Source organism: Lemur catta, chromosome 1, assembly GCF_020740605.2.
Source record: "Lemur catta isolate mLemCat1 chromosome 1, mLemCat1.pri, whole genome shotgun sequence".
Classification (NCBI taxonomy): domain Eukaryota; kingdom Metazoa; phylum Chordata; class Mammalia; order Primates; family Lemuridae; genus Lemur; species Lemur catta.
Window position 1 is genome coordinate 106,707,057 of NC_059128.1, and position 22,176 is coordinate 106,729,232.

At 59.4% G+C, this 22,176-nt stretch overlaps 1 protein-coding gene across 1 annotated transcript; it reads left to right on the forward strand.

Moving 5' to 3' along the window:
* Window positions 1–381: 381 nt before the first annotated feature.
* On the forward strand, window positions 382–22,114 carry HCN2 (hyperpolarization activated cyclic nucleotide gated potassium and sodium channel 2). The gene is made up of 8 exons (XM_045542271.1): window positions 382–1,099; window positions 10,477–10,900; window positions 11,726–11,887; window positions 13,069–13,287; window positions 15,312–15,458; window positions 18,298–18,538; window positions 18,797–18,961; window positions 20,765–22,114. The coding sequence occupies exons 1-8, from the start codon at window positions 447–449 to the stop codon at window positions 21,448–21,450; spliced, it is 2,697 nt and encodes an 898-aa protein (XP_045398227.1). The 5' UTR covers window positions 382–446; the 3' UTR covers window positions 21,451–22,114.
* The last annotated feature ends 62 nt before the right edge of the window (window positions 22,115–22,176 follow it).

The following is a 22,176-nucleotide window of genomic DNA, read 5'->3' on the forward strand; positions in this document are numbered from 1 at the left end:
TGGAAATCTTAAAACCTCTAGAAAGAGGCTGCCACTGGCCAGGGCCCTCCCCGTGCTGCCCTTCAGACAGAGGCGAAAACTGAGGCTCGGAAGAGAAGGCCCCTGCCCGCAGCTGGGCTCGGTGACCTTGGGCGCGTCCTTGCACTTTGCGGGCCTCAGTTTCCCCTCCTGGGAAGAGGGCGGCGTGGATCTCCAAGGCCTCAGGCCCCATGACCTTGAGCTGCCCCCGACCCGGCGGCCCGAGCTTCTTCCGCGCCAGGCCCAGGCGGGGCGCGCGGGAAGGGGGCGCAGGCGGAGGCGGGGCTCCCGCCCCCACCCCTCCCCCGCAGCCGAGGCTCCGCCCCCCGCGGCTCCGCCCCGCCCCGCCCCCGCCTACCCCCTCCCTCGGGCTCCGGCCGGCGGCGGCGGCGGCGGCTCCGCTCCGCACTGCCCGGCGCCGCCTCGCCATGGACGCGCGCGGGGGCGGCGGGCGGCCCGGGGAGAGCCCGGGCGCGACCCCCGCGCCGGGGCCGCCGCCGCCGCCGCCGCCGCCCGCGCCCCCCCAACAGCAGCCGCCCCAGCCGCCGCCGCCCGCTCCCCCTCCGGGCCCCGGGCCCGCGCCCCCTCAGCAGCCGTCCCGAGCAGAGGCGGCGCCCCCCGAGGCGGCGGATGAGGGCGGCCCGCGGGCCCGGCTCCGCAGCCGCGACAGCTCGTGCGGCCGCCCCGGCACCCCGGGCGCGGCGAGCACGGCCAAGGGCAGCCCGAACGGCGAGTGCGGGCGCGGCGAGCCGCAGTGCAGCCCCGCGGGGCTGGAGGGCCCGGCGCGGGGGCCCAAGGTGTCGTTCTCGTGCCGCGGTGCGGCCGCGGGGCCACCGCCGGGGCCCGGCGCAGGGCCGGGGCCGGGGCCGGCAGATGAGGCGGGCAGCGAGGAGGCGGGCCCGGCCGGGGAGCCGCGCGGCAGCCAGGCCAGCTTCATGCAGCGCCAGTTCGGCGCGCTCCTGCAGCCGGGCGTCAACAAGTTCTCGCTGCGGATGTTCGGTAGCCAGAAGGCCGTGGAGCGCGAGCAGGAGCGCGTTAAGTCAGCGGGGGCCTGGATCATCCATCCGTACAGCGACTTCAGGTACCGCCTCCGGGAGGGGCCGGCCAGCGCGGAGGGGGCCCGGCGAGCGGACGCGCGCGCGGGGGCTGTCCTTGGAGCGCCTTGGGGAGGGCGGGGCGGCGCGCCCGGCCGGTGACCTCGGGGGCTCCTCGGTGACCTCGGGAGTGCCCGGGACCCGCCCCAAAGTGACCCTGGCTCGCGAGGCTCCTCCCTTTGGGGATTCTGGGGGGCGCGCGCTGGCTCCCAGGGTGACCCCGGCGGGCCCCCTCCCACGCACCCTGACATCCCCGGCCCTGCAGCGCGGCGGCTGGGGTGGGCGCACGTCGAAGCCCGCAGGGCCAGGGTCTGAGCACTGGGGGGCGGAGAGGACGAATAGAGGGGAACGTGGGCACCAGGGAGCAGCGGCGCAGGAGCTAGGAGGAAAGAAGGGCGCCCCGGAGGACGCGGCCGAGAGAGGCCGACGGAGAAGGGGTTAAGCGAATTCGGGACGCTCTCACGGTCTCCATCTGAGCCCCGCGCCAGGAGGAGGCATGTCCGGGGTCCGCGGGCCTGGGTTGCGTGCGAAGAGGAGGCGCTGAGCGCGTGGGGTACCCAGGCTGTGTGTTCTATGAGCCCCTCAACTCGAGCCGGTGGGTGGTGCGCCCATGTGTCGGTGGGTGTGTAGATGTCAATATGGATTAAACTGGTTAATGCCTGGAAAGGCTTAGAGCAAGGCCTGGCGCAGAGCCACGGCCTCATGTTTGGGGTTCTGGTTCCTGGGAGTGCGTTGTGTGGCTAGTGAGAGTGAACAGGAGCATGTGACTGCGGGGGGCAGGGGTTCTGGGGGCCTGGCGATCTGGGGGGAGGCGTGTCCCCAGGGGTGTGTCTGTGTGATGGGTCACTGGTATGTGTTCCAGTGGTGTGTGTGCGTGCATGTGCGCACCCGTGTGCAGGGTGTGCCTGTGTCGGTGGGTATGTGTATGTTGGTAGGACGTCTGATTTGTGTGTATTGGGGAGAGGTGGTGTGTGTGTGTGTGTGTGTGTGTGTGTGTGTGCACGTGAGTCAGTGGGCAGTGGTGTGAGCTGTGTGCAGGTGTCAGACGTGGAAACATAGAATTCTGCGTGACCGGGTGAGCCAGAGGGTGTGTGTGTGTTTGTGTCTGGGAGTGGGGTGTGAGTTGGGTGTTGAGGGTGTGGGTGGGACGTGCGTTTCCGCCAAACCCGGGCACTTGGGGCAAGCGCTGTTTCAGCACCGCGGACAGCGCCCCGGCCTTGGAGATCCTGCCGGCTCTTTTCCCGCCCTGGTCTCTCCTCCCCCCAGGCCTGAGCACCCAAGATGGGGCCCCGTTTGCCCCTGGATCCCCAGAGCTGGACAAGGGGGCTGTGGAATCTCCCTTTCCCTGGCCCCTCTGCAACTCCCATGCTTGACTGGGGACCAGGCCCAGGGGCACACAAGTCGGACAAAGCCTGGAAGAAACCCCCAGATTCCAACTCCCCATCCCTGAGGGCTTCCTGAGAGGTAACCACTGGTCCTTCAAGAGAGGCCAGGGATGGAGGGACCTCATGAGGGGCCTAGAAGGATTGCCTCTGGGCCCTCCCACCCTGCATGTGAGGGCTCAGCATTTCCCTGTGGGTGGCCAGGCTGAAAGGGCTCTGGTCAGTGTCTGGGCTCAGTGTTCCAGTCTGTGAAGTGGGGACAGTGGGGAAGGGTGGACTGTGTTTCCAGGGCCCCCTGGTCTGCTTGGCCCCACTGTGAAGGGGGTGCTAGTGCCAGTTTGCCAGAGGGACATAGGGGACCTGGTTGGCAGGGGCCTGCTTGGTCCCCTCCAGCATGTCTGCCAGCAGTACCTCCCCACCCCCACGCTAGCAGCCCACAAGGGGTGGGTGCAAGGCTGGTGCTGGGAGCTGGCAGCTCTGGGCTTCTGCTTGGCTGCAGAGGGGCAGTGTGAGGCTTGGGGGGCAGGTGGGCCAATCCTGGGGTGGATGGGGGGAGAAGGCTTGTAGGAGGAGTGACGCTTGGTCAGCCTTATGCTCCACCATGGGCCTTGTCCCATGCTCTGAGATACAGAGGGGCCATGGGGGCTGTGAGGTCCCAGCTGGGCAGAGAAATTGAAAGATGGAGGGTTGGCAAGTAGGGAGGGGACAAGTGTGGCCTGTTGTCAGGACTAGGGGAGCAAGTGGTTAGATTTTATTTATTTATTTATTTATTTATTCTGAGACAATGTCTCACTATGTCACCGAGGCTGGAGCACAGTGGCCCCATCATAGCTCACTGCAGCCTCCAACTCCTGGCCTCAAGTGATCCTCCTGTTTCAGCCTCCCAAAGTGCTGGGATAACAAGCATGAGCCACTGCACCTGGCCTTAGAATTTTAAAAAGGACTTAGATGTTGCCAATCTGGGGTGCAGTGGGGCCTCTACCAGCCTCCCGTGCTTTGGGACCTGTGCCCCTTCTAGACCGTTCTAATTCAATACAGAGACAGACCCCAAGTATATCATAAGAGCAATGCTTCCTGAGCCCCCGCCCCCCCAAGGACAGGGGCTGTTGGAAACACCTTACGAGTATTGATTTAATATTATTAATTATTACAATGGTGAGGGGGATGCTGTCCCATTTTACACAGGAGGAAAGGGAGGCTCAGAGAGGTGAAGTCACTTTCTCAAAGCCACACAGCTAGTCGGGCAAATCTGGGATTCCCATCTGGACAGGCTGGCCAGGTGTCCCCACTCTTGGCCGCAGGCAGCCCAGCCTCTGCCTGAGTCCCCTCGAAGCCAAGGAGAAATGGGAGACACAAGGCATTCTGGGGACTGTTGAAGATGTTGGGGGTCCCCAGGGTGGGCAGTGGGTAATATTAATATATGTATCTGTGTTAATTTCCTAAAACCACGTGTGTGGAGTGTGGGAAGACTTCTCTGTGCCCACTCTCTGCCTTTGCCCCTTCTGTTCTCACAGCCTGAAGGTGTGGAAACTGGCCCCACTGATGCAATGCACAGGCACCATTTAAAAGGAAAAGGGAGAAGGAGCCTCCCCTGGCCCCTGGCCCCCAGCCCCACTTCCTGACCCAGAGGCTGGAGGTTCCCCCACCTCCTTGGTTTGCTTCTTGCTGGGGGACCTGCACCGGCTGGCACTGAGGACAGGACAGTTAATGTTTGAACTGGAACAGCTTCACCCTGCCCAGACTGCAGAGGAGGGGCACTGAGGTTGCCCTGGGCCACCAGAACGGCTGGGCAGAGCCAGGAGCAGGAACGTGGACTGTCTGGGGGCCGGGCCCCACTGCAGAGGTTGTCTCAGAGCAGCTTGCAGCAAGCAAGGGAAGCCTCTGCGTCCATTCGCAGCTGGCTCTGGAGTCAGAGCCCAGACCGGGGCCCAGTGCCTCCCATGAGGCCGGGTCCGTTGGGTCCTCTCTGGGCCCCTCTGCCTCAGTTTCCTCAGATGTGAGGTAGTGGTGGTAGGAGGGAAGAGGGGGCGGGTGTCCACCTTTCACAATCAGGCCAACATCTTGTGGGCCTCACACGCCTCTCCTCCCGTTCCTGCTGCGGGGCAAGCCTCTGCCCCGCCCTGTTCATCCTCAGCTCCAGCTCCTACGGCGCCTCCCCGGGGCCCCACCCTCCCTGCCCGAGGGGCCCGTTCTCTCGATCCTGCTTCAAGTTCCTCCTGCTTCAAGTTCTGTGCTGCTCGCTTGCTAGGAAGTGGCCTCCTCCACTTGTCACATCCCAGGCTCTGGCACACCATGGGTGCCACATTTTTGCTGAATTCGCCAAGAGACAGATGCAGGTCCGATCTTCACTAGTTTCCTCGGCAACCTGGGTGGGTCCTGAAGCCCAGTGGGTTCACTTAGGAGGCAGGGCCGTGGGGCTGTGGTCAGCTCTGGCCCCAGCGCTTGGCACGGACAGGCCCCGAGAGATGTTCCAGGAGCTCCCTGGGGGGGATTTGGCAAACAAGCAAGTTCGAGGAACACAGGGACAGATTTTGGGTTTAGGGGTTTGATTTTCCCTCTTTGCACATTATTAAGATTCGTGCCTGAATTGGAACAGGTGCGAAAACCAGAGCAAGGGAGGGATTTGGCCTCACGGAATTCCCGGGGCCTTGGCAGGGTCTCTGTCCCTGCCCTGAATAAAACTATTTTAACAATAAATACAGTTAATTCCTACTCCTTTCGCAACAACCACTCAGGTTCAAACATGGAAAACCCCAGACGTGCAAAGGAGGAAATCTCTGGCACGGAGACAGTCCCAGTGGGGCCGGCTGCGACCCTGTCTCCCACTGTGGGCTGGTGACTTTCTCTGCCACTTGCTGCCACCTCCAAGGATGGCCTGGTGGGCGGAGGCCTGAGCGAGTCAGGGCTTTGTCCTTGGGAACTCTGGCCTGGCAGGCAGAGGGCAGGTCCCTGGCAGTGGAACCCTCATCTCCTGAGAGTGAGTGGTCGTGCCAGTAGCTTCCGTACTGCCCTTCGTCAGCTCTCATGTCTGTAAGTGCCTCTGAGGTCTGACTTTAGTCTCTCCTGCTGCTGCTGGTTTTCAATGTTCCTGAGTTGTCTCTCGTCTGGGAGGCCTTGTGTGAGAGGAGAGAGATGAGTTGGTCCCTGGTGCCGACTCTGTGTCTGTTACATCCCCTGGGGTCCCCCAGGGGGCTGGTGGGGGAGGGCTGGCTCTAAGAACCTGGCAGGACTGGATGCCGGCCCCCACCCCAGATGGCCCAGTGGATCAGCGAGAGATCAGGATGGGGTGCCGCTCTGCAAATCCATGGGTGCTGAATCCCTGCATTAGGGTGCCAGGATAAACCCCACACAGGGGGCGGGAGTGAGGGTTTCTCTGGCTCCCACCAAGCAGGAAGGTTGGCATCGGCCCAGGCCTGTGGGGGTGAGGGAGGGACAGGAACACCCCATTTCCCAGCTGAGAAAGGGTCTGCACCGAGGAGCCGGGGGTTGGGGTGGCCGAGGCCTCCCTCCTCTCCAGGCCTTCCCTAAACTCCCTGCAAGGCCACAAGCCCTTTGCACCTGCCTCTCCCTCTGCATGATGGCCCCTCTGGCACCTTCCCCTCATCTGCCCAAACGCCACTGCCGTCTCTGAGAAGCCCTCTCTATCCGCCCTGGGCTGAAGTGCCCCCTGATTGGCCTCTGTAGCACCCCTGAAGCATCCTGCCCATCTGTCCTGGTGTGGACGGGCCGGGAGCCCACAGGGGGCTGTGCTGTCTGGCCAATGCCTGCCCTGTCTTGGGATCGCCCAGAAGCCTGGCAGTCCTCCCCCGCCAGAGTCTCCCTTTCTTAATCCCTGACACCTGCCACAGATCCTGACTCCACATCCAGGGCTCAGGCTCCTAATCTTCCATTCCGCGGCTCACCCTTAATCCCGACCTCCGGCCCCTAATCCCCTCCTGGATTTCCCATCTGTAATTCCTGGACAGCCTCCCAGCTGAGTCTCGACTCCCTCGGGGAGGGGCCCGGCTTCCCCTGACCTCCGGATCCTAGAACGCCTCTGTTCCAGTGGGGGCTAAACAGCCCTGGGGCAGACTCTCCCTACCACACATGGGGCTGAGGGCCCCACAGGGAGGGGGAAGCCCACCACTTCAGCTCGATGGGCCTCAGTTTCCCCATCTGTCACCCAAGTGGATCAGAAGCCTTGTCTGCCACTTCCCACCCCAGCCGGCCCTGGAGAGATAGGGCCACTCCCAGAGCAGGAACTTGGAAGGGCCCTGAGCTGGGGGCAGGAGGATGGGGCTGGGCTGCGGTCTGCCTGCCTGGGTTCCAGTCCACTCTGTCACTCGCTGCTGGAGGAGCCTCAGTTTCCCCATCTGAGCCGAGATGAGAGAACGGCTGGGCAGCTGCCAGATAATGGACTGAGCTCAGCCTGTGTCAGCTGCTGGGGGCCCCCTGAAGTCACCACCTGACTGGGAGGAGGTTCCAGGCTTCCTCTGGTCTCCGGTGCAGATGCAGAGTGTCTCCCTGGGGGACCTGCCTCACCTCGTGCTGTAGCTGCAGGAATCTGCGTGTTTCTGCAGGAGCAGGGTCCTCCTTGGGGGCTCATTGCTATTCGTTGGGGACTATTTTTAAAATACAGGATTTCATTATGGTGGTTAACGTTCTTGCTGCGAAATCCCCCCTTGACAGCCCAGCGGTTTGTCCCTGGTCAGCGCTGGGGCCCGACCAGGAAAGCAGTCGGTGGCCATGGGCTGCCCGCACCGTGGGCCACAGAGGCTGATGGGAAAGGGGCCACCCAGACTGGCCACGTTGGGCAGTGAGGCTCAGAGAGGGAAAGTGGCTAGCCCCAGGCTGCACAGCCCAAGGGTAGCGAGCGGTAGGCTCTGGGCCTCCCCGACCCTAGGGACATGGGAACTGAAGGCTGGGGGTTCGAGGCCCATGGGAGAAGGTCCCCACACAGTGAGGGCAGCAGAGTTCAGGCCCTGTGGGCCAACGGGCCTGGGTCTCTTCCTGCACCCCCACTTCCTGGCTGGGAAACCTTCGTGGTCTGTCAGTAGGGAGATGCGGTGTCTGCCTGCACCCCCACCCCAAGAATAGAGGAGAGCATGTTACCTGTACAGTCACCTGTACAGGAGGCCCTCATGTCATGTGGCTGTTTAGACTGTTTCTAGGTCCCCAGGGTAGTTTCTAGGCCTCCCTGGGGTTTCTGGGCACCCTTGGTGGTTTCTGGAGCCCTGCTGGGGGTTTCTAGGCCCCTGGCCTTCTCAATTGGTCTTTCCTACTTGTTTTGTTGTGCCCCAAAGGTGGGGGGCAGTCTCAGACCAGAGAGGGTGAGGCTGGGACTCAGAGCTCTACAGTGGACTCTGGGGGCTAAGGGGTGGGCAGGCAGGTGGGGCCCCCCCTAATCCCATGGGTGTCAGGGCTCTGGGGGTCTTGTCGATGAGCAGATGCCCCAGATCAGGGGTCTGAAGTCGTACACAGTGTTGAGATTCAGGCAAAGGAAGGTCTTGAATTTCGAACAGAGTCATTTGATTTTGCCCTTAAAGTTCTGAGGGGGACCTCTCCCCAACCCCAGTGGTGTCAACCCTTGTTAGGTCTCTCAAGGTCTTATTCCCACCCCAGGCAGGTTTGTGAGGGGCTTCCCAAAGGCCCAGCACCCCTCCCCATCATGACTGGAGTCTCCCATGTCCTTTTAAAGATTACAACACATGTGGACTGACGGATAGAAGAAGAGATTGAGGTTCCGAGGGGCTGGAGGAACTCGCCCAAGGTCACTAGTGCCAGTGGGCAGATGCCAACCCATGCCTGGCTAACGCTACCAGGATGTGAGATGTTGGGTCCCTTCCAGCCTTTGGCTCTCGCAGACTGAGCTGCTGTGAACATCTTGGTACAAATCACTTTTTAATTTTTTTCCATTCCTTTTGGATGATTTCCTTGGGATCAATTCCCCAAAGTGGAACGTCTGGGTCACCCAGGAGGCGTGGTGTTAATAGCTCTTCTCCTGAGGTACCGTCCTGAAAGGAGCCAATTTATGGCAGCTCCTGAGACAGGGAGCTCACCAAGGCCATGCAGTGCCCGAGCTGACGGAGCTTTGTTTGTGCTCACTGGGGGAACCAATCTTCTCTAGGAGGACATGGGGGCTCCGGCCATGATGGGGAGTGGGCGGGGCCTACAGGAAGCCCCCTACAAACCCATGAGGGGAGGGACAAGACCTCAAGAGACCGAAAGAGGGCTGACGCTGACTCCATCTGGGGGTAGGGAGGGGTCCCCCAGTGTGAAGGGGAAAACCAAATAAATGACTGCTTGAAATTCAAGACACAGGGTATGGGGGCTCAGACCCCCCATCTGAGGCATCTGTTCCTCAGCGAGAGCCCCTGGACCCAGAGGCTTTTATTTATTTATTTGTTTTTATTTATTTTTCCCCTCAAGCCTTTGGGAAGAATCTTTTATAGTATATATGTATATATATTTGTTTGTTTTTTCCATTTATTGAAAGCTTCAGTCATGAGAATCTTTTATAGTATATATTTTTTATCATAAAATTTGGCATTGAACCATTTTAAATGTAAAATTCAGTGACATTATGTATATTCACATTGGTATGCAAGCACCTACCACTATCTATTGCCAGAACTTTCTCATTATCCCAAACAGAAATTCTGCGCCCATTAACCAATAACTCCTGCTTTCCACCCCCAGCCCCTGACAACCACGAATCCACGTCCTGTCTCTGTGGATCTGCTTGTTCTGGACATTTCATATAAATGGAGTCACACACTGTGTGTCCTTCTGTGTCTGGCATCTCTCACTGAGCACGATGTCCTCAAGGTCCATCCACGCTGTGGCCTGTGTCAAAGCCTCCTTCCTTGTCATGGATGAACAATATTTCATTGTGTGGATAGACCACGTTGTGTGTGTCCACTCATCTATCGGTGGACATGTGCATTGCGTCCACCTTTTGTCTGTTGTGAATCGTGCTGCAGTGAACATGGGTGTGCAAGTTTCTGTTTGAGTCTTTGATTTCAATTCTTTGGGCATATACTCAGGAGTGGAATTGCTGGGTCATACGGTAATTCTACTAATATATTTAACTTTTTAAGGCGCCACCAAACAGTTCTCCTTTGGAGTGGTTTTGATTTGCATTTTCTCGACAGCTGAGGGGCCGGGCATCTGTCCATGTGGCCATCTGTGGAGTCTGTATGACCTCATGGGTAGACGCTTCAGTCACAGCACTGTGCCTAGCCCATCAATAGATATTCCTTGAATGGATGGGCCTTTTCCTGCCAGTGCCTCCCAGGTGGAATTTCGGGATTGACCTTGAGGACTTGCGCCCAGTCTGGGTGTATGGGAGGGAAGCAGCTCATCATCTCCTCTCCACGCGTGTGTGTTATATTCAAGGCCTGAACAGTGCTAAGTCCTGGGATTCTCATCCCTCCCACCCCCTGGGGCCCTCCACTCTGGCACTGCCCAGCCCCTGCCTTGGCCTGTCTCTGCCTCCTGGATGGGTGCCCTGCTTCCTCCCTGTCTCCTGTCACACATCCAGGGATGTTTCCTGAAATGAAGTTGAGGCTTTCCAGTGGCCCACGCAGGGGCTCCCACTCCTCGGGAGGGTTTGGGGGCCCGGCGGCTCCAGGTCCCACGCAGCAGTTGGCCACACGGTGCCTGCCACCACACGCTCCCCTGTCTGCACCCCGGTCCTCTCTGCCTGTCTGCTTTTTTCTCTTCCCACAATGTTTTCTAACGCCAACCTTGTGCCAGGCACATTGTCCCTTTTTGGTCATGTGAAACAGTCTATTTTGGGCATCCTCCTGGGCTTGGCTGGGGCTCCTGCCTCTTCCAGGAGGGAAGGTCAGACTGGGCCACAGGGAGGGACCTGGGCTGCAGGAGCCTTCCTGGAGGTGGGGTTCATGCGGCCATGACCTCGTGCAGGAGGGGGACAGGTGGGGACGGCTCCCCGGCGAGGGTGCGGTGGGGACCGGAGGCTGAACGGCCCCTTCCCCCAGGTTCTACTGGGACTTCACCATGCTGCTGTTCATGGTGGGAAACCTCATCATCATCCCCGTGGGCATCACCTTCTTCAAGGACGAGACCACGGCCCCGTGGATCGTGTTCAACGTGGTCTCGGACACCTTCTTTCTCATGGACCTGGTGCTGAACTTCCGCACGGGCATCGTGATCGAGGACAACACGGAGATCATACTGGACCCCGAGAAGATCAAGAAGAAGTACCTGCGCACGTGGTTCGTGGTGGACTTCGTGTCCTCCATCCCCGTGGACTACATCTTCCTCATTGTGGAGAAGGGCATCGACTCCGAGGTCTACAAGACGGCGCGCGCCCTGCGCATTGTGCGTTTCACCAAGATCCTCAGCCTCCTGCGGCTGCTGCGCCTGTCGCGCCTCATCCGCTACATCCACCAGTGGGAGGAGGTGCGGCGGGGCGTGGGCGTGGGCCACGAAGGTGCTGGGGCGGGGCCGAGGATGCAGGGGCAGGGCCAGAAGAGGGTGGCGGCTGGACTATGGCTGAGGGGCGGGGCCCCGGGGCGTGGGGGCGGGACCGTGGCTGCGGGGGCGGGGCGACGGAGGCTCTGGGGCAGGTGGGCGGTACTACAGGTGCGGGGGTGGGGGGTTTCGGGCCCTGATGGGAGGCACCCGGCAAGGGATACGGGATACGCGGGTCCAGGGGCTGGGCCACGGGGAAAAGACAGGGCCGGACTCTGGGTTCAGGGCGGGCCCCAGGCTGCCAGGGGCGGAGCCAGGGTGAGGGGCCAGGAGTTAGGATGGGGCCCCAGTAGGCCACCGGCCGAGCCCGGGGGTGGAGTCCCAGGGACTGCAGGGAGGGGTCATGGGAGCCACAGGGGCAGAGCCTGGGGGCGCTCACCCGAGCGCTACGGGGCGGAGCCGCGGGCGGGGTCCTGCACATCCACAGCCCCCTCGACCATGGGGAAACTGAGGCTCTGAGAAGCAAAGCCACGCCCCCTCCCCCAAGTCCAGACCCGTCCCCCCATCCTGCCTCCGGACTGAGGCTGCCGGGACTCCAGCGGCGCTAGTCGTCCTGGCGGGGGACGGCGCCCAGCCGGGCGTGGGTGGTGGTCTCTGGAGGGGACTCCGGCGCCTGGTGGGGCAGACTGGGCAGGGGCCACGTGCTGCCGCGGTCGGGAACGGAAGGAACGGGGGTCCCTCTGGGGGCTGCTTCCTCCGCCGTCCGGGCGGGCAGGGGTCCGCGGGACCCTCACAGCCGCCCCCTCTGCACAGATCTTCCACATGACCTACGACCTGGCGAGCGCCGTCATGCGCATCTGCAACCTCATCAGCATGATGCTGCTGCTGTGTCACTGGGACGGCTGCCTGCAGTTCCTGGTGCCCATGCTCCAGGACTTCCCGCGCAACTGCTGGGTCTCCATCAACGGCATGGTGGTGAGCGCCGGACGGGGGCGACCCCAGCAGTGCCTAGTCCCCCCATTGACCGCCCCACCCCCCAGTGGCTGAAGGCGACTTCAGCCTTTCAGACCTGGGGCCATCCAGAGGCAACCAGTTTCCATCGTTCCAGGGCGACTGTGACCATTTTGATCACCCAGACATCTGCTTAGTGATTTTCCCAATTGATTCGCCTTTTTAATGTACATACACTTAACTTTAAGGCGCACACCTGTAGTCCCAGCTACTAGGGAGGCTGAGGCAGGAGGATCGCTTGAGGCCAGGAATTCGAGGCTGCAGTGAGCTGTGATTGTGCCTGTGAACAAGCCACTGTGCTCCAACCTGGGCAACACATTGAGACCCCATCTATAAAAATTTTTTTTAATTAAAAAAAAAATCCTTTCCCATATTGGCCTAAAAGAAAATAAAAGAAAAAAAATTTACATCATAACTCTCGAATGGGAAAGTGGTTTTATGAGCTCTAAGAAATAATAAGTGTCCAGAACTAAACAATTCATAAGAAAAAAATAATAATAATTGAAGGAAGTCCCGGGCACCTGTTGCTTCCTGGTTGACTGTTAAAAATTAGGGCATGTCTTGGGCGCTGCAGGAGTGAACGTCGGGTTCGCGCCCAGTGAGCCTTTCTTCCAGCCTGGGGATTGCTGTGCACGGCCTGCGGGCGCATATGGGACTTGGGATGTTTTTGGTTTGGACACAGAGCAGGTGGGCATGGATGGGTCGGGAGCTGCAGAGGGGAAGCCCACAGGCGCCTCTTCCCGGCGTCTGGCACAGCTGCTCGGGCTGAGGCAGCCCATTGTCTGACGGCCACTTGTGCATGTGGGCCGTTTCCTGAACAGGGCCCGCTGCCCCCCTTCCCCGGCCGGGTCAACTGAGGACTCGGTGGGGGGCACCTCCCAGGCCAGCCTGGTGCCTCTGCCCTCTCTGCCCCTCGGGCCTGACTCTGGGGCCCCCTGGAATTTTCATGGCCTCACAGTCTGATCAGAGGCTGCAAAGGCATAGGGGCCAGACTCTGGCCTTCTGGGTCTTAGTTCCCCTTGGTTACCTCTGAGCATGGGGAGCTCACCTCCTCCGGTGCCTGGGGGAGGGCAGTGGGTGGACTCTCAGGGGCCAGGGCTCCCTGGGATGTGAGCGCCCACCGCCCTCCCCCTGCGGCCTTGCAGAACCACTCCTGGAGCGAGCTCTACTCCTTCGCACTCTTCAAGGCCATGAGCCACATGCTGTGCATTGGGTATGGCCGGCAGGCACCTGAGAGCATGACTGACATCTGGCTGACCATGCTCAGCATGATCGTGGGCGCCACCTGCTACGCCATGTTCATCGGCCACGCCACCGCCCTCATCCAGTCGCTGGATTCCTCGCGGCGCCAGTACCAGGAGAAGGTGAGGGGTTAGGCCCGCCCTGGGGTCTGAGTGGGGAGGCAGGGTCCACCCTGGGTCCGAGCGAGGAGGCCCAGCCAGCTCTGGGGTCTGGGGGGAGACCCACCCGACCCCCCCTCACAGCCCTGCGTGGTGTGTGTGCTCAGGGCAGAAACAGAGGAGGGGCCCAGGTGGGGTCTGGCGGCAGTGTGGTGGGAGGCAGGGACCAGGGACCCGGTGGTCCGTGGAAGGATCAAGAGGAGAAAGAAAGCCCCGGGGCAGAGGGAGCACCTCCTGGGAAGCGCTTTAGGAGCAGTCCTTGGTCAGGCAGCTTCCTGGGACTGGGGGCTGCAGGGGAACCCCAGAGGGAGAACTGGAGAGCCGGCATCTTGGAGGCTGGGCCGCATGGGGGTCAGTGGGCTAGCTCAGGACCGGCTGGGGTGGGGAGGGTACCCAGTGGAGTCCAAGAGGCCTGGGTCACTCAGGGCGCAGCTTCAGGGAAGAGCAGGGCTGTCTGGCTGCTCAGATGTGGCCTCCTACTGGGAAGAGTGTCCTCAGGGCTAGTCCTAGGGTCAGCCATGGGTGCCTCTTGGGGGCTGGGAAGGGTGGAGGGAGTTGGGCCTCACTCTCCACTCTGTGCCTCAGTTTCTCCTCTCTGGGGCTGCCCTGTCTGTCCTGCTGCCCTGATGGCTGGCTTGGCCAGGAGCTGCAATCCCCCAGCAGGGCCAGCCGGGTCAGCTGGGCCCTGTGCCAGGCGCCCGGCTGTCCGGAAGCCGTGGGCCTCACACCCAAACACGAGCTGGTGCCACCACCCGCCCGCCGTCACGGGTTCCACTGAGCTCAGGACAGCTGCGGCTGGGCGGGATTGGGGCGGAAGTGGGGCAGGGGCACCCCTGGGGGCACCATCCTGGGGACAGCAGGGCCTGGCACCTCTGCCTGGCCCCACACCCCTGCCCTGATGGCTGACCCGCAGCTTCTAGAAAGATCACCCAGAGGGAAACAAGGGCCACCAGCATGTGGGGGGACCTGGGGAATTCAGTCTGGCCTCCCAAAAGAAACCCTCCCCTCAGCCAGTGAGGTGGCTCACAACTGAAGTCCCAGCTACTTGGGAGGCCGAGGCGGGAGGATCACTTGAGCCCAGGAGTCGGAGGCTGCAGTGAGCTGTGATCTCGCCACTGCACTATAGCCTGGGCGACAGAGCGAGATTCTGTCTCAAAAAACAAAAACAAAACAAAATACCAAGTGGAGATATTCACCCATTTCTCAGGGTAGAGTTGCCAGATAAAATTCAGGATACCTAGTTGAATTTGAATTTCACATAAACAGCAAGTTTTCTTAGTATAAGTGTGGTCAAATATTGCATGGCATATATTGAGATGAAATATTTTTGTTTATCTGACATTCTGCTTTAACTGGGAATCCTGAATTTTATCTGGCAACCCTACCCCTGAGAATTAATTCAATGTCATTTTGGAATTATTATTTAGAATGTTAGTCAAGATAGATTATTCAGAATATTAATGAAGAATTAACTTACTATTTAAATTTAAATGTAGAAATCAGTATTTGTTTTTTTGTTTGTTTGGGTTTTTTTTGTTTGTTTTTTTTTTTTTGAGAGAGAGTCTTGCTCTGTTGCCCGGGCTAGAGTGAGTGCCGTGACGTCAGCCTAGCTCACAGCAACCTCAAACTCCTGGGCTTAAGCGATCCTCCTGCCTCAGCCTCCCGAGTAGCTGGGACTACAGGCATGCGCCACCATGCCCGGCTAATTTTTTCTGTATATATTTTTAGCTGTCCAGATCATTTCTTCCTATTTTTTTTAGTAGAGACAGGGTCTCGCTCTTGCTCAGGCTGGTCTCGAACTCCTAAGCTCAAGCAATCCTCCCGCCTCGGCCTCCCAGAGTGCTAGGATTACAGGTGTGAGCCACTGCGCCCGGCCAGAAATCAATATTTGTTGTTGTTAAGTGTGGGGCAGGAAGATCCAGCGGGTCCCCTGGGCTGGGCCTGGCCTCCTGGCGGTGGCACCTGACCCGGCCCTCTGCCCCATACAGTACAAGCAGGTGGAGCAGTACATGTCCTTCCACAAGCTGCCAGCTGACTTCCGCCAGAAGATCCATGACTACTACGAGCACCGCTACCAGGGCAAGATGTTCGACGAGGACAGCATCCTGGGCGAGCTCAATGGGCCCTTGCGGGAGGTGAGATGGGCGCCGGGGGCAGGGGGTGGCTGCAGGACTCAGGGTCAGCCACACTCTGCCCAGCTGCCAGGCTCTGGGTCCTGGAGGGCAGGGGTGGCCAGCTGAGCTGCAGCATGAAGGACTTAAGCTAGACTTGCACACACACCCTCCCTACACCAGACACCTTTCCGTGAAGCCTCACCGCTGCCTCCCTGAACACCCCAGACACCACCTGCCTGGTTCCACTCCCCTGTAAGCAGACCTACCGAGGTCTGTGCCACGCAGAAGCGGGGAGGCTGCAGTGGGGACCTTGCTCCAGGGCGGGTTGTCCAGCCCTGATGAGCACCAGGGCCTGAGCAGCTGGTTTAAATTCCAGCTGTGGCCCCTGTAGCCTATGCAACCCTTGGGTAAGTTTCCTGGGGCTGCTGTAAAAGACACCTACACTCTTAAAAAACAGATTTATTCTCTCACAGTCTGGAGGCCAGAAGTCCAAAATCAAGGTTTCACAGGGCCATGCTCCCCACAAAGGCTCCAGGGGAGGATCCTTCCTGCCTCTTCCAGTTTCCAGGGGCCCCAGGCGTCCCTTGGCTTGTGGACACAGCCCTCCAATCTTGGCTTCCATCTTGCAGCCTTCTCCCCCACGTTTCTCTCCCAGGGCCCACCCCCTCCAGCGCGGGCCCATCTTGATTACATACACCTCCAAAGACTACTTCCTCCCAAGGTCCCATTCACGGGTACCAGCGGTCCGCACTTCCCACAACACTTGCCCAGCAGTTACTGAGTGCCGACTGTGCGCCCTGCCCTGTGCATGGTGGTGGGGCAGGGGGACAGAGGACAGTGACACAGAAGGTGTTGGAGAGAGAAGCCCTGAGAGAACCAGAGCAGGGAGGGGCACGATGGGGCGGGGACGTCCGCACAAGGGGAGGCGCGAGCTGCGCTGGTGTCCCAGGCAGAGGGCCCGGCAAGGGCAAAGGCCCCCAGGAGGCAATGATGACGTGGGCTTGGAGACAGGCCTGACACTCAGGGCCTGGGGGGCCGGGGGGGGGGGCATTTACACACACTGCCTCCCAGGAGGCAGGCGCGGTGGTTAACTTTATTGGAAATGTTTAATTGCATTTGATGATTATTTTCATTCATTCATTTAATAGAGACAGAACTCGCCACAAAATGCATGAAATTCCGTGGTTTTTAGTATCTTCACAGAGTTGTGCAGCCATCACCACTCTCAGCCCAAAAGGAAACCTGGGCTGTTAGCCATCACTTCCCTGGCCCTGGCAACCTGTACTTAATAATTATCTAGGCATTGGCAAGTTCCAAAGTGAAGTCTACAAAGCCATGTATGTTCAGAAAAGTCCAGCTTCTGTCCTGTCCCAGTCTCCCTGCCTAGTTTCCACTGCCTGTGCCCTTCCACTTGCTTTTTATTAATACAGTATGTGCTCAATACCTGATTGCTGTGGAGTTTACTACCTATTTTTTACATACTGCAGGTGCTCAATACATACTTCCTGTATAGTAGGTCCCTGATACCTGTTTGCTATATACAGCAGGTGCACAATGCATGCTTGCTGTACACACCCAGGTTATAGAGGGATTCACTTACATTTTCTTCTGGTTCTTGTATTGTTTTGCTTTTCACTTTTAGACCCCCGAGACCCCTTTGGAACTTGTCCCGGTACGTGGCATGGGGATGTGTTCGCCTGCCATGCGGCCAAGCGCCCCCTCTCTGCCCCGAGACTCGAGGGGTCACTTTCGCTTTATGCTAAAATTCCATATGTGCTCAGTTCTATTTCTGGACTTTTAATCCATCCCCTGCAAGTGCCAACCCCACGTGGTTGGATCACAGAGGCTTTACAGTGTGTTTTGAAACCTTGCCGGGCAGCCCCGCCTCCCTGCTCTTGTTTTTCTTGGGTTCCCTGTGGTTTTTTGCTCATTTGTGCTTCTAAATGAGCTTGAGGAGCGTCAGTGACTAGACAAGCAAACTCGATGGTGTTTTCACTGGGATCACGTCAAACGTGTACATGAGCAGTGAGAACGGGCACTGTACAATGGAGAGGATTCTATCTAAGAAGTCCAAGCCCCTTCCGTGCCTTCGGAGGTTTCTTCATGTAGGTTTGGACTTGCCTTGCTAAACGCACTTTACTTAACTCTTCATGCGGATGCAAATGGTGGCTTCTTGACCATTGCCTCTTCTTTGAAGTGGTTTTTGTTTATATATATTAATACAAAGACTGTCAGTTTTTTCTTTAAGGTAAGGTTTTCTTTCTATTGAAACGTATCTTACAGAAAAGTGCCCATGTCATGAGGGCACAGCTCATTAGATATCCCATAAAGTGAACACTGTGTAACCACCACCTGGATCAAATACAGAACATTTCCATGCCCGGAAGCTTCCTTGCCAAGGGCAACTGTCACCCTGACTTCCACCACCATCAGTTGATTTTAAGGTCCTTGGTTTTTATGTTGTTGTTTTTTTTTTTTAATCACCTGCTATCTTGCCTAAGTTCCCTTACGTTGTAGTTTTCCATTGATTCTTTCGGGCTTTCTAGGTAGTCATATTGTCTGCAAAGAGAATTTTTGTTTTTCCCTTCCAAGTCTTAAATCTCTAATTGCTTTTTCTTGTCTGACTGCATTTGCCACTCCAAAACAGTGTTAAGTTGTAGGGTTTCCTTGCTCTTGTCTTTGGTGGCAAAACCTCCAGTGTTTGCCTGTTAAGAAAGATGCTGGCTGTCACGCTGCAGTGTTAAACCCATTTCACAGACAAGGAAGCCGAAGCTCCCAGGGATGAAACGGTCCCAAAGGTAGAATGAGAAAGAAGAGCCAGAGCCACACTCTGATGCCACCTCTGCCTCCACCCTTGCAGGAGATTGTCAACTTCAACTGCCGGAAGCTGGTGGCTTCGATGCCACTGTTCGCCAACGCTGACCCCAACTTTGTCACGGCCATGCTGACCAAACTCAAGTTTGAGGTCTTCCAGCCAGGTGACTACATCATCCGCGAGGGCACCATCGGCAAGAAGATGTACTTCATCCAGCACGGTGTGGTCAGCGTGCTCACCAAGGGCAACAAGGAGATGAAGTTGTCCGATGGCTCCTATTTCGGGGGTGAGCCCGTGGGCAGCAGAGCTGCACCCTTCCCAGGGACACAAAGGGGAAGGCGGGGACCTGGCCTCACTGGGTGTGGGCCTGTGGGGGCGTGAGCCGTGGTTGGGACAGGCGTCAGGAGGAGCCTCTGGTGGAAGGGCCAGCACCCGCCCAGGCGCAGAGGTTGGACTGTGCTCTTGGGGCGGGGCCGATCCTGGCGGTGGGTGAGGGCAGTGGGCGTTGCCTGGCAGCTGAGATGCCTCTCTCCGCCACATGCAGAGATCTGCCTGCTCACGCGGGGCCGGCGCACAGCCAGCGTGCGGGCTGACACCTACTGCCGCCTCTACTCACTGAGCGTGGACAACTTCAATGAGGTGCTGGAGGAGTACCCCATGATGCGACGTGCCTTCGAAACCGTCGCCATCGACCGCCTGGACCGCATTGGTGAGTGGGCTGGCCATTGCTGGAGGGAATCGGGCTGCCACAGGAGGAGTGTGGCTGGCGGCCCTCCAAGTCCTTTTGGATCCTTGCTGATGCTCTGACCTGCTGTCTCACTCTGGCCAGATGCAGCCTCAGTTTCCCAAAGAAGAGAAAGTATGGGGTGTTTGCAGTTGTGCACAGCTTCTGCTCATTTGGCAAATGTTGGGCACCTAGAGTGTGCTGGGGGGCAGATATGAGCCATGAGGCTGACTCAAGGGCTGCCTTTATAAGGCTTATGGTCTGGTGGTCAAATCACTCAGCCCAGCTGTGTGCCAGGAGGGGATGGGGGTGGGGGCTTCACTGAGGAGGGAATGCTGAGCAGAGACCAGGATGAGTAAGCAATGCCATGTAGAAAGGGGGAAGATGCGTTTCTGGAGTGGGCATAGCACGTGCAAAGGCCCTGAGGTGGGAAGGAGGCCTAAGGTCTAGAGCCACGGAAGCGGGGAGGAGGGAGGCTGGGGAGGAAGGTGGGGGCCAAACACACAGAGTCTCCTGTAAATCAGCACCAGAGTCCTGGCAGGTTCTAGGTGGGGGACGACCTGATCAGACTTGCTTTCTACGAGGGGGGCAGTGTCCAGGAGAGAGATGGTGGTCTGAGGAGGTAGCCTCAGGGCAGGGAGAGGTGGGGGACCCCAGATGTGGCTGAGAGGTGTGCCCTCAGGACTTGCTTACAACTGGATGCAGGAGCCAGGGAGATGGTGGCCCTGGTGCTGTTTGGGGGAATGGAGAGGTGTCAGGGAATTCCCTAGTATACAGAAGGCACTCAACATGTTTGTATGTGATAGGCACTCAATGATTTGCTCCAAGCAATAGGTGTTCAACACATTTCTGAATGGCAGGTGCATAGATATACTTGCTGTATACAGTAGGCATTCAGCCTGTGTATAGCCACGTGTTCTGGGTGTGCTTGTTGCACACTGTAGGCACTCAGTACATGATTACTGTATACAGGAGATGCACATACATGTATACTTGGTTTAGAGTGATACCTGCCCCATGTAAACAGCAGGTACTCAATACATGATTGCTGTATGCAGAAGGTGCTCCATGTTTAGTGGCTGTACAGTACTCAATACTTGTTTTCTTGTATATAGCAAGGTTTTCAGCCTATATACAACAGGGACTCAATACCTGCTTGTTCTGCATAGCAGGTACTCCATACCTAGTCCCTATAGGCAGAAGGGGCTACATTGTTCTTGTATACAATAGGAGCTCAATACCTGTTTGCTGTATACAATAGGTGCTACAATATACATGCTCTACACAGTAGGTGCTCAGCCTATACACAGTGGGCAGGCATTTCATGCATACTGGCTATACACAGTAGGTGCTCAATACCTGCTTATATACAGCAGGCACTCAATATGCTTGTTCTACACAGCAGGTGCTCCTTGTGTACTTGTTATATACAGCAGCCACCCACACCTGCTTGCTCTAGATAGCAGGTGCTCAGCCAATACACAGCAGGCATTCCACATGTGCTTGTTGTATGCAGCAGGCACACACACCTGCTTGCCTTACTCAGCAATGGCTCAGCCTATACACAGCGGGCATTCCACATGTGCTTGTTGTATACAGCAGGCACACACACCTGCTTGCCCTACCCGGCAGGTGCTCAGCCTGTACACAGCGGGCATTCCATGCGTACTAGCTGTGCACTGCAGACGCTTGACCCCTGCTTGCTGTACACAGCAGGTGCTCACTCCTTGTGAGCTGCTGTACACAGCAGGCGCCGAAGGAGTGCTCACCGCTGGCACCCTCCCGCAGGCAAGAAGAACTCGATCCTGCTGCACAAGGTGCAGCACGACCTCAACTCGGGCGTGTTCAACAACCAGGAGAACGCGATCATCCAGGAGATCGTCAAGTACGACCGCGAGATGGTGCAGCAGGCCGAGCTGGGCCAGCGCGTTGGCCTCTTCCCGCCGCCGCCGCCGCCACAGGTCACCTCGGCCATCGCCACGCTGCAGCAGGCCGTGGCCATGAGCTTCTGTCCGCAGGTGGCGCGCCCGCTTGTGGGGCCGCTGGCGCTCGGCTCGCCTCGTCTCCTGCGCCGCCTGCCCCCCGGGCCCGCGCCAGCCGCCGCCTCGCCGGGGCCCCCGCCCTCTGCCAGCCCCCCGGGCGCGCCCGCCAGCCCCCGGGCGCCGCGGACCTCGCCCTACGGCGGCGCGCCCGGCTCACCCGCCGCCCCCCGCGCCGGGCCCGCGCTGCCCGCGCGCCGCCTGAGTCGCGCGTCACGCCCACTGTCCGCCTCGCAGCCCTCGCTGCCCCACGGGGCCCCCGGCCCCGCGGCCTCGGCGCGCCCGGCCAGCAGTTCCACGCCGCGCCTGGGGCCCGCGCCCGCCGCCCGGGCCGCCGCGCCCAGCCCGGACCGCAGGGACTCGGCCTCGCCCGGCGCTGCCGGCGGCCTCGACCCGCTGGACTCCGCGCGCTCGCGCCTCTCGTCCAATTTGTGACCCTCGCCGTGCCGCCCCGCGGGCCCGGGCTGGCCGGGGGCGGGCCGTCATCCAGACCAAAGCCATGCCATTGCGCGCTGCCCCGGCGCCCGCCCGCCCCAGAAGCCATAGAGAAGAGGTAGGTAGTTGTAGTCTGACGGGCGGGCTAGGCTGGCGGGGCAGCCGCCTTCGCGCCCCCGGCCGTCCCCCCTCACCGCCCTGCGCCCACCCCCATCGCCCCTGCCCCCGGCGGCGGCCTGGTGTGCGTGCGAGGGGCTCTCTTCACCTCGGTGCCTCAGTTCCCCCAACTGTAAGGCGGGGACGGGGCGGCCCGTGGCCAGGAGGAGATGGCTGTGCAGTCCCGCCCGCCCCCACCCTCGTAGGTGGCTCGCCGTCTGATGAGGATTGTTTTTTAAGTGCAATACTTGGCCTGCCGGCTTCCCGCTGCCCCCATCGCGCTCACGCAATAACCGGCCCATCCCCACGTGCCCCGCGGTGCCCTCCCCGGAGCGGGCACGCCCGGCTCCCAGCACTGCATCAGGGCCCGGGCATGGGGCAAGGCCGGGGGTCCCGCCGTCATGATGAATGTACTGACGAGCCGAGGCAGCAGCGCCCCCACCGCGGCCCCCATGCCCCATTAACCCCCACACCCCCATTCCGCGCAATAAACGACAGCATTGGCGCCCACCCTGCCATGTCTGATTGCTTGGGGCCGGCCCCAGGCGGCAGGGCGCGCGCCCTCCAGAA

Bases quoted from the DNA above. Each gene is read 5' to 3' on its own strand.
- HCN2 (XM_045542271.1), top strand. From the start codon at position 447: ATGGACGCGCGCGGGGGCGGCGGGCGGCCCGGGGAGAGCCCGGGCGCG. The intron at 1,100-10,476 runs GTACCGCCTCCG...CCCTTCCCCCAG, and splicing joins CATCCGTACAGCGACTTCAG to GTTCTACTGGGACTTCACCA. The intron at 18,539-18,796 runs GTGAGCCCGTGG...CGCCACATGCAG, and splicing joins CGATGGCTCCTATTTCGGGG to AGATCTGCCTGCTCACGCGG.